The 11,584-nt window shown below is 44.3% G+C and overlaps 1 protein-coding gene across 1 annotated transcript in view; it reads right to left on the bottom strand.

Annotated features, from left to right (window-relative positions):
• Positions 1-10,054, bottom strand: part of LOC127677137 (uncharacterized) — a 28,809-nt gene extending 18,755 nt beyond the window's left edge. Inside the window, exons 1-2 of the mRNA XM_052172353.1 lie at positions 9,938-10,054; positions 7,441-7,569 (exon numbers count right to left, since the gene is read on the bottom strand). Coding sequence (XP_052028313.1) covers positions 7,441-7,569; positions 9,938-10,054 — 246 coding nt within the window. The remainder of the gene's footprint in view (positions 1-7,440; positions 7,570-9,937) is intronic.
• Positions 10,055-11,584: the final 1,530 nt, after the last annotated feature.

Below are 11,584 nucleotides of genomic sequence, written 5' to 3' on the forward strand. Positions count from 1 at the left end.
CTTAACTTGATCTTCTACCCCTAATATGAACATGTGTTCCAGAATCCTGCCAAGTTTAGGTGTTTACTCAGAACCTGCACCCAGGACAGCTCCAGAGAAGGTGCTCTGGTCCACCCTTGCAGAACATTTCAACTAGGCCTGTGCTTTCCTAGCCACAGATGATCCAACAGATCCTGGACAGCAATTAACCAGCCAGCTCTCCCAGAACTTGGCCAGCATCTTGATTTTCTTAGGGTCCCCAGAGATGACATTGTCCCCAGTCGGCAGGAAGTGGCCTGAGAGCCTACATCCTTAGCCTCACCATCACTCCCCTTCTGGTTCCTCCTCTTTATAATAAACAAAAGGGAGGAATGTTAGCAATGAGGCAGCTCCACGGCCAGCCCGAGGGGCCCAGTGACAGCAGGACAAGGCATTACTAGCTGCAGATAGGCTGCTACCCATTCCCACTGTCCTGTTCAATGTCCTCCTGCACATTTTCCACATCCCTGATAAAAAGTCCCGTTCTTCCTCCCCTCCCCCCTTTTTTTCTTCCCTCCACCCGGAGGCAGCCTCTGTATCCCTCCCCATCTCCCTAAATAAACCTCCTCCCACATTTGAGCTGTCATATGTAACTTTATGGATCCTGCCTCATAGATCCAACAGGGTCAAAAGTTCAAGGCCATCTTAAACTACATAGCAAGTCAAAGCTGTGCCTGCAGAGGAAATACTCAGATTTCTTGTCACTATTCTTCAATTGGTGTGGTGACAACACTGAGATTTTTTAACCTAGAGATAACATGGAACTTATGGAAGGATTTGGTTGGCATCCTGCAAGTGCTGCTATTGCACACAGTAATCCAGGGATCTCCAGGGATCTCAATGTCTGAAAAGGCCCTGGACAAGACTCCATAATTCCAAAGAACGGCTGAACTGTACCCAGCACCTCTGGTTCACCATCAAGGAAAGATGCAGTGTGACCCAGACTCCAATGACACACCAGGCCTGAAGTTACGGAATGGGGCTGGCAGGGGTTGACAGGCCCAACGCTGTTTAAAGGCTTTCTAGGGTCTTAATGGGTGACAGATGCATGCACCAAAATTCAGGGGTGAGGTGGAAATTCAAGTCGTTTGAGTATCACAGAGAAAACCCAGCAATAAAGAAGTTTGCCACACAATATGTACCTACTCAAGACCATCAGGTGACCTTAGTGAGCCCTCTGTTACAGGATATTTGATTATTGTACGTAGAAAACCTAATTGTTAGCAAAATATACAAACTTGAATAGATATTGCTTTTGTCAGATGCAGTTAGGTGTGTCCTGTAGAAACACAGTTTGTGTGCGGCTCTAAAAGACTCCATAGATAAGAATGCTGAAAGATGGAAGGTTCCTGCCTATTTTAAGAGAAGTCCTTTGGGAGAAGTCTTCTAGTTTTTGTTCTATGACCTGAGGCAAAGGTTTGTTTTTTTTTTTTTTTTTTTGAAAAGCATGTTCTTTTATTGAAAAAGGAAGTAAAAACATTTTATGATAAAATTGAAGATTTACATGGAAAATATTTCTGATAAAAAAGAAGAGGTATATAGAAAAACACATTAAATTTGACAATTTTCATGGAAAATTAGAGAGTAAAGTGGTAGACATAAAAACACTGCTAAATTAATTGAAAAAGGAAATAGAAACATTTTATGATAGAATTGAAGATTTATGTGGAAAATATTTCTGATAAAATTGTAGAAAATACAGAAAACATGTTAAAATTGAAGATTATCATGGAAAATTATACAGATAAAATGGTAGGCATAAAATGATTCTAAGTTGATTGAAAGTGGAATTATAAACATTTTCAGGTAAAATTGAAGATTTAAATGGAAAATATTTCTGATAAAATTCAAGAAATATATAGAAAAGCACATTAAAATTGACTATTTCATGGAAAATTTTACAGATAAAATTATAGACATAACAAACCTTTCTAAATTAATTGAAGGTAGAATTACAAACATTTTGTGATAAAATCAGAGATTTACATGGAAAACATTTGATAAAGCAGGAGAAATATATAGAAAAACATGTTAAAATTGAAGATCATGAAAAATAATGCAGATAAAATGGTAGACACAAAAATACTAAATTAATTGAAAGAGGAATTACAAACATTTTCTGATAAAATTGAAGATTTACACAAAAAATATTTGTTAGTCTGTCTTTTTATTGGGGAATTGAGTCCATTGATGTTAAGAGATATTAAGAAACAGTGATTGTTGCTTCCTGTTATTTTTTATGTTAATTTTATGTTTGTGTGGTTATCTTCTTTTGGGTTTGTTGGAAGATTAATTTCTTGCTTTTTCTAGGGTATAGTTTCCTTCCTTGTGTTGATGTTTTTCCATCTATTATCCTTTGTAGGGCTGGATTTGTGGGAAGATATTTGTAAATTTGGTTTTATCATGGAATATCTTGGTTTCTCCATCTATGGTTGTGAGAGTTTTGCTGGGTATAGTAGCCTGGGCTGGCATTTGTGTTCTCTTAGGGTCTGTATGAGATCTGCCCGGGATCTTCTACCTTTCATCGTCCCAGGTGAGAAGTCTGGTGTAATTCTGATAGGTCTGCCTTTGTAAGTTACTTGCCCTTTTCCCCTTACTGCTTTTAACATTCTTTGTTTAGTGTATTTGGTGCTTTGATTATTATGTGCTTGGAGGAGTTTCTGTTCTGGCCCAGTCTGTTTGGAGTTCTGTAGGCTACTTGTATGTTCATGGGCATCTCTTTCTTTAGGTTAGAGCAGTTTTCTTCTATAATTTTGTTGAAGATATTTACTGGCTCTTTAAGTTGTAAATCTTCACTCTCTTCCATACCTATAATCCTTAGGTTTGGTCTTCTCATTGTGTCCTGGATTTCCTGGATGTTTTGGGTTACAAGCTTTATGCATTTTGCATTTCCATTGACTGTTGAGTCAATGTTTTCTATGGTATCTTCAGCACCTGAGATTCTTTCTTGTATCTCTTGTGTTCTGTTGTTGATGCTTGGCTTGCATCTATGACTCCTGGATTTTTTCCAAGGTTTTCTATATCCAGAGATGTCTCACTTTGTGATTCCTTTATTGTTTCTACTTCCACTTTTAGATCCTGGATGGTTTTGTTCAGTTTCTTCATTTGATTGTTTGTGTTTTCCTGTAATTCTTTAAGGGATTTTTGTGTTTCCTCTTTAAGGGCTTTTACCTGTTGACAGATGTTCTCCTATATTTCTTTAAGGGAGTTATTTAAGTCCTTCTTGAAGCCCTCTATCAGCATCACGAGATACAATTTTAAATCCAACTCTTGCTTTTCCAGTGTGTTGGGGTATCTGGAACTGAAGGGAGTTGGGACTTTTCAGAATGCATAGTTGAGGCAGCAAGCAGACTTAGAGCCCGGGCATGCCAGACAAGCTTGAAGCAAGGTTGTGGTTGAGTCATTCTACAAACAGACCAGCCATAAAAGATAAGGGGCATGCCTGGGAAAACTCCTATGGGTCATACACTATCTGGACTGGAGTCTTCTGTCTCCTGTCCCTTGGATGCAGTTTACTAATATCAAAGTGACTTTCCTGCTAACAAAAATAAACCGCCCTCCTACATTGCTGACGGCCTGATCTGCATGTATGCCCAAAAAACCCACCCTGCGCGCCAGAATTCCCTGCCAATGTTTGAATCAGTAAGTCATGTGTAATCGCGCCAACCCCCCCTCTGAAAGCCCCCCTGACTTCCCTATATAAACCCCTAACTTTTGAGCCTCAGGGTCGACTCCTCTTCTCTTGTGTGAGATACGTGTAGGCCCAGAGCTCTGATAACAAATTACCTCATGCATTTGCATCAAGTCGGTCTCTCGTGTTTCCTTGGGTGTACGCTATCCCGAGAATGGAGTGGGGGTCTCCTCAAAAGGAGGTCCTACAGGACTTTTCTGTGGTGGGAGAACTGGGTTCTGATGTTGCCAAGTAGCCTTGGTTTCTGTTGGTAGGGTTCTTGTGCTTGCCTTTCGCCATCTGGTTATCTCTGGTGGTAATTGGTCTTGCTTTCTTTGGCTGTAGCTTTTCCCTCTTGTGGGCCTGTCACTCTCTCCTGGCGGGCTGTGCACAGAAGGCTGTGGAGTCACCCAGCTCCCTGGTACAAATGACATCGGGCAACCTGAGGCAAAATTAACTGAATGACCTTAAGCTACCTGATTGTAAAGGTGAAATGGCTCCTACTGACTTGACTTGGAGCCACTACCATGAAGGTGACAAGGTTCAGCCTGCCAAGGATATAGAGGAGGAGCTAGAGAGTTCTTTGATAAGCAATTGGACTTTTGATAGGCTCTGTCTCTCTTGGCTTAGAAGAGCCTTCAAGGAAGGAGCTCCAGGTAAGAGATAGGGATTTTCTCCTTGGGCTTGCAGGAACAACAGGTAGAACAGGATTCTAGAAAGAGAGCTAAGGATCCCTCTAGGGTTTGAAAGAGCTCAAGAGAAAGGTAGACTAGTCAGGTAGAGTGACACAGATAGAAAGAGATTTCTATAGAGCTAGGAGTTTAGCTGTAGAATCAGGCTAGTAAAAATATTTTGTATATAGTTCATTTAAAATAACTCACTGAACCAGCAGGATTTTACCTCATTTTATACGTCCCATGTTTTATTGGTATAAATACTGGATAATTTAACTAGTTATATAATACAAGTCTCCATACTCATCTTTCAAATAGAAGAGACCACCCACCATATTGAGGAGTGTGGGCCTTAGGTGACAGGGTTGCCAAGGATGCTAACTCTCCATTCCTGCTGTAAGGTGCTAGCCTCTGAGCCATTATCTTCACTACACAGGTGATGCCTGCTTGTAAATCTACAGGACCAGCCTGTACACTGTTGACATTCCCTCCCAGGAGAGGATGGGTAGGGTCATTGTATTCTTGTCAGAGTACACAGCTTCTCCTCCCAGCCATTTCTACAACATTCTTCCCTAGTTGCATGTAGCCTTGTCAGTTCTAGAGGGACTAGGATGGCTGGGGCACAGCTTCACGTGATGGCTGTCCTTGCTTGTCAACTCAACTATATCTGGAATTAACTCAAATCCAAAAATGGCTGTGCACAACCATGAGGGATTTTTGCTTAGTTAGACCCTTTGAACTAACATCCACTTCTGTTCCAGATTTTTTGAGGTAGGATGACACACCTCTAATCTGGGCCACACTTTCTGCTGGTGGCCTAAGGACATGGAAGAAGGAAGCTTTTGCTCTGGCCCACTTGTTCTTGTCTCACTATCAGGTCCATTCCTTCACTGGCATTAAAGCCATTCAGGATCCCAGAGTATTCTGAAGACCAGCTGAGACATCCAGCCTCATGGGCTGAACAACTACTGGATTCTTGGACTTTCTGTTCACGGGCAGCCTTTGTTGGATTAGCTGGACCACACAGCCTGTAAGTCATTCTAACAAATCCCCTTTCTACATATATAGAGAGATTTATTAAGTTCTGATACTCTAGAGAACCCTAATACAATGGGGAAGCCATCATCCATGCTGACTGAAGACATTCCAATGTGTCTGTTTTGGGGTCCTCTATGCTCCTTTTCATAACCCATCCCCTAGGTTGTGTAAGTCAGACCAGTAAACTCATTGGTTCCCACAGGGTGAACTTTTGTATGTCCTTAGAACCTTGGGAGCAGGTTGGCATTCACACCTAAGCTGGAGATCTGAGATGGAGATGTCACGGATTGCTCCTCTGAAGGCCTGTCTCTTTGTCATCTTCTCACAGGGTCATGCTCTGTAAATCCATGGCCTGATCTTTTCTTAGGCCACAGTCACATGAATTAGGATCCACTGTAGAGGCCTCATTATAATTTGGTTACCTTTTTGTTTTGATCCAGGGCCTAGTAGTCTAAGCTGGCCTTGAACTCCAGAATCTCCTGCTTCTGCCACCATGGAGCTGAGATGGAAAAAGAATACCTCCACACAGCTCACCTTTATTTATTTATTTTTTGAGACAGGGTTTCTCTGTGTATCTCTGGCTGTCCTGGAACTCACTCTGTAGACCAAGCTGGCCTTGAACTCAGAAATCCACCTGCCTCTGCCACCCAAGTGCTGGGATTAAAGGCATGTGCCACCACTGCCTGGTGTACAGCTCAGCTTTAATGGCCATGTCTTGGGCTGGTTGTCTCAGTGGTTAAGAGTACTGTCTGCTCTTGCAGAAGACCAAGATTCTGTTCCCAGCAGGAATCACTGATGACACTGACAAGAGTTTATACTGGAATGGTATGTCTCTAATCTAACTCTTACTACACTGATAAAAGGGGATAATCTGAACTAAAGACACACAGGGAAGATGCCCTGCAAACAGGAGAGTAGAGACTGAAGTAATACTGTACAAGTGAAGGAGCCCCCAAAGATTGTCCAAAAGGCTTCCAGAAACTAGGGAACAGCCTGAGGCAGGCTCTCCCTCACAGTCCTAAGCAGCAGTCCTATACCAACACCTTGACCATGAGGGCTATGAGACAACAGATGTCTGAGGCTTAAATCTGTGGTTGTGGAGCTTCATCATGGCTGCCTCAGGGCTCAGATCATAAGCAACACGCCCTCAAGTGCAGGTGTCACTGATGACTAGTTCAACTCAAGTTTTACTTCCCTAAGGCTAATGACTTCTTATCCATCATTCCTTCTCAGCTGCAATAGCATAGGAATAATCATATCACCTTATAGACAAGGCATCCTTGTCCCAGAGGGTCCCAGAGGACATGCCTTGTCCTGGAGGTGTGGGCAATAAGTAGAGGACTGGAACTCTGGTCTCCTGACTTGGACCCCTGAGGCTATGACTGTGGAGGTATTGAGCAGCAACAGAGCTAGACCCAACCAGCAGGTCCTTCCCATAGCATTAACTTTGGTTTCTTTAAACACCCAGTTATGTTATGTGAATGTTTTGTTTTAATCCCAGGTGCAGGGTCAGAGACTGCTTCACAGCAGGTGATTATCATTTGCCTCCTGCTCTAGCAGGAGTGTGGTTTTGCCTGCTGCGGATAGTTTCTGTAAGTGTGTGACATTTGGAATTCTTGGAACTTTCAAAAGGGTATAAATACCAGAGGATCCAGCATGTACTATGAGGAGGCTGCTGCTGGTGGTTCCTGGTGCTGTAGGTTTGTCAAATAGTAATACACAAAGAGACTAGAAGAAGAAATTGGAGCTATGCTAACTACAAAGATTGGACTTGCCCTAAGAAACCCATGCCACCTAGCAGGGAATAGACTAAAGAGGTTTATTCTCCCTTTCCCCTCTAATCTCCTTTCTCTCCTATGTAGTTTTGTGGAATTGGAAGGGATTAGGGTAGAATAAAGGTTGGAAGGGTGATAGATATAAGAACTCAATAAATAAAGCAGTGTTCCCCCCCCCCCCAATAACCCACACAAACACCATTCCTCAGTGCCAAGGGCAGTGGCTGGGGCATGACTGGCCCCTCCCCAAGAAGTTGTAGCTCACCTTCTCTACATTGTCCCAGTTGGTGATGGCTCCCCGGGAGATGGGGTGATACATATTCAGCTCTGTTCGATTACTCTGGGTCTCAGCTCCAATGAACCAGTCTTTTTCTTCCAACCCCTCTAGCACATTCTGAAAAACACAGGCAGAACAGGACAGCCCCTGAGAGTGGCATGCTGGGACTAGGCCCACTGTACATGGATTTCATGTGTGAGCTTGAGCCAGTGCCCTGAGGCTGCTGGGAACTGGTATTGGTCACCAGCCTGAATATGGAGGAGGCTCTCCAACCATACACACTTTCAGCAGTGGTTACTAGCAAATGGGGCACTTGCCTTCAAGGTCCAGGGCTGCTGAGGGTCACTATGAGGACAATCACACTGCATGTGTAGAAATGGAGGCCAACAAAGAAAACTATCAGAGGGAAGGCATGGGGACACATCCTACACACTTGGTCTGGAAGGCTTGCTGGAAAAGGACCTGCAGCTCCTGGGTTTCAGGTGGATTGAACTTTCCATGTTGTAAGAGGGACTGGGCATCTACCTCATTCCACCAAAAACAAACAAACAAACAAACAAAAACCAACATTAGGATCAGAGCTGTGAAGACTTAGCAGGGCTAGCTGGATGAAGGGGCAGGAATCCCAGAAAGGACAAAGACTGAAGAGACATTAGGCTATGCTCATGTCTGAGAACAGAAAGAAGGAAACAGGGAAAGTGGGTGCCCCATTCTATATGGAAGGCTGGCTCAATGAGACCGTGGAGGAACCCCTGAGTCATACTTACTCATCAGAGGAGATCAGGGACTCCGGGATAAGCTAATGCTTAAGTTAGATGGAAGCCATGTGCATGGAGTAGTGGGACAACAGGGAAGAGTGACAAGGTGCAAGTGTGACAGGACAGTCATAGGGCTGGGCAATGATGCAATGCTGGGCTGTGGCAATGCTGCATGGGTGCATGGTACCATCTGTTATCATGCAGCTATGTGGAGGAACTATGCTGCAGTGGTGCACAGTACGTGGTGCAATGATACCTTGCTGCAGTGAAGCATCTCAGGGATGCTGCAGGCATGCTGCAGTATAGTGAGTTTACAGGCCTGTGCTCAAGGCCCCACTGCCCACAGCTTGTTCTCAGCCATCTTGCCCTTTCTATAGCTTTGGCCTTGATCTGAGAACCACCAATCAAGACCTCAGGTGAGCTGTTCACCTCCCCAAGCTTCCATCCCCTTTTCTGTCAAGTGGGAACAATTCCCTCAGTGCCCTGTGGAGCCCATGCACTGCTGGGAGCATGTGGAGTGAGGCCTCACAGACGGCAGACCAGGGGGACGTGGCACAGTCAATGCTGTGCCTCCTCGAATGCTTTTCAGAGTGTGGTTGTGTGAGTGTGGGGGTCATGTCTGAGACCTGATCAAACCCAGCTTTGAAGCTACCATTTACTGGCCTAGTGGCCTGTGGGTCAGGACTGCAATGGAAAGAATGACTTTGTCCTTGTCCAGCCTCTCTGTCCCCTCCAGGTTTCCCACCAAACACCCCACCACCTTTACTGCCAGTCACTAGCCTTGGGTAGAGATCAGCATCAGAGGCCTAGAGTACAGCTGAGTCTCTCGCCTGAAGAAGAAAAGGAAGCAGACTCTCCTGAACATAGGAGTCACTCCTGCTGCCCAGGGCTGGGGCAAGGCTGACAGGGAACATGGCTAAGGGAAGGCAAGCTTGAAGAAGAGGGAAGGGACAGGCTGAGTAGAAAACCCTGTTTATGGTCTTCATGGTGAATTGACTTTTCCCATGCTATGACCCTCTGCCTCATGCCACATAACCGGCCACGAGCATGGTTGGCCCCCACAATGCTCCCTCCTGGCCGTGGTTCTGCAAACATCATCCGCCATGACTGTCTGCCACACTCACACAGCCTCTCTCTCTCTCTCTCTCCAGTACTGAACATGGGTATATGGTTTATAACTCACATGTTACATAGATCTGGGTAAGAGTCTACGGAGATCAGGACTCTCCAGTGTACCAGGCGTCTACTGAGGTTCTCTGGACATGCCCATAAATAAGAAGCTCCAGGGTACTGTTAATGTATGTTTGCTTCCCCTCCCTGTGGGGCTATGGGATGACTTCAGGTACAGCCTACATTAAGACCTTACACTACAGAGAGCCAGCAACTGCACTTCAGAGGAAGCTGGTAGCTATCAGAATGACAGGGCAGGAGTCACTCTCTGTGTGGAGGGGCACTGCCAATCAAGCTCAGAGAAGGGGTCCCTGAAGTGGGAGGAGAAGGCTGCCAGAGGCTCCAGTTGAAACCCAAGTTGTATTGCTAGAGGGAGAGTTACTAGAGATAAAGAGAAGCTGCACCCAGAGGCACATGGCCTCTCCTCTGTCCCTAAGGCCACCTTCTTGAGTCATCTGACAGGGAGCAGGCAGTATGGAAGTCAGAGCATTGGGAACTATGACAGTCACAGCAAGAGCAGCAGAGGAGGCTGGAGGATGGAGCCAGGGGCTACTCACGGTATGTTTCATTTTCCCGAGGATGGTGGGGAAGACAGCCTGAGGGGCCTGAGTTCCTGCAAAGCCCACCTTACTAAAGCCAGAACCATAGTCACAGATGAGGGGGGTTTTGTCCATCGTGCTGTGGTGACCTAGACTCGCCTGTGGGGAGAGACCACATCATCCCTTAGCAGGTACTATGCCAACAGCAGAACATGTGCTCTGTGTACCTAGAGCAAGGTTGGCCTGAGCAAAAGAGTCACTCTGCAGGTGCTGTTTAGGAACAGAGAGCATTAAACAGCTCTGTGCACCCAGTCCTCCTGCAGACCCGCAGCCTGAGCCTCTCCTGGGCTGTAGTTTTGTGCCTTCATCTGCTTCAGATGCTCCTTCCAAAACAAGTGAAGCATTTACAGAAAGTTGTATTTGGAGTGCTTAGGCCACAAATCGGTCACAAAGAAACCATTCCTGTCTGGGTGTGAGCCTCACTGTGGGTCTGCCTGGTTTGCCCTAGGTTCAACACTAAAGAAATGCCACCTCTGAAACATCATCTCTGAAACCTGTGGTGTGGACAAACTGATTCATTTTTAGGCTGTCTAGTTACAACTACTCTAACAGAAAAAACAACTATATTTTATATAATTACATAGTTATTGCCTATGTTATAGTTTATACTTTGTGTTCCAACTTAAATTAATAAAACAATATCTTCTTGGAAGAAAGAAGAGAGGGGAAATTGTGTCCCTGTGCATATAATTTAAATTATGCTTGCATGTTTTTAAGAAAATTTTAAAATTTAGATGCCAAGAAACTCCTTGCTAATTGTATATGACATCTTGTAATTAGACATATTGATGTCTAGGTGAAATGAAGAAATTCACTTACTAACATATGCCATGATCCTGATTTAATATTGGGGGAGAAGGCATGTCCTCTGTTTTTTCCACAGAATGCTACAGAAGATATGCTGACTGTGTGCTTGCTGAATGCCCAGACCATGATAACATAAGAGCTATATTGGGTATATGTTCTTGACTTACCTCAATTGTTAAATGTCCCAGGTTAGATAAATTGCCTAGCTTCAAGCTTTTAGACTTTGTGGGACAGAAAATAGAGACTGTTAAGCTAGCTTAGGAAAAATTAATCTAAAGAAGAGTTAAAATGACTCTTCTCCTTATTGTGTTCAGCTGACTTAACCATAGACTAGTCTAGAAATAATTCCAATATTGAAGATTCCAACTTTGAAGATGGCTAACAATCTTCAGCCAGCTGTGTTAATTTAACATATAGTCTCCACTTTTCCTGAGAAGTAACAGCTTATTTCTTGATTCACAAGGCTACCTCTCCCATCTCAGAGGCCAAGCCTTGGGTCCTTAAAGTTGTTAATTTACAACTGAATTAGATACTTCAGGGACAAGTTAATCCTATTCCACCTTTAACTCTTGACCTTGTCTGTTAAGCAGACTGGCTGTCTCCACCCAGGCTCACCTGGATGGAGAGATTACATGTCTGTTAAAGACACTTGCAGACCCCCCTGGCTTCAAAACTTACACAAGTAGATCTCCAAAGAGAGAGCCACATAGAACTCAGATCTATGTGTGTTTGTTTTTGAACAAACATGGGTACCAGCGAGACGTGCGAGGCAAAGCACTACATGGGGAGGTGAATTTC

This window comes from Apodemus sylvaticus, chromosome 1, assembly GCF_947179515.1.
Source record: "Apodemus sylvaticus chromosome 1, mApoSyl1.1, whole genome shotgun sequence".
Lineage (NCBI taxonomy): Eukaryota > Metazoa > Chordata > Mammalia > Rodentia > Muridae > Apodemus > Apodemus sylvaticus.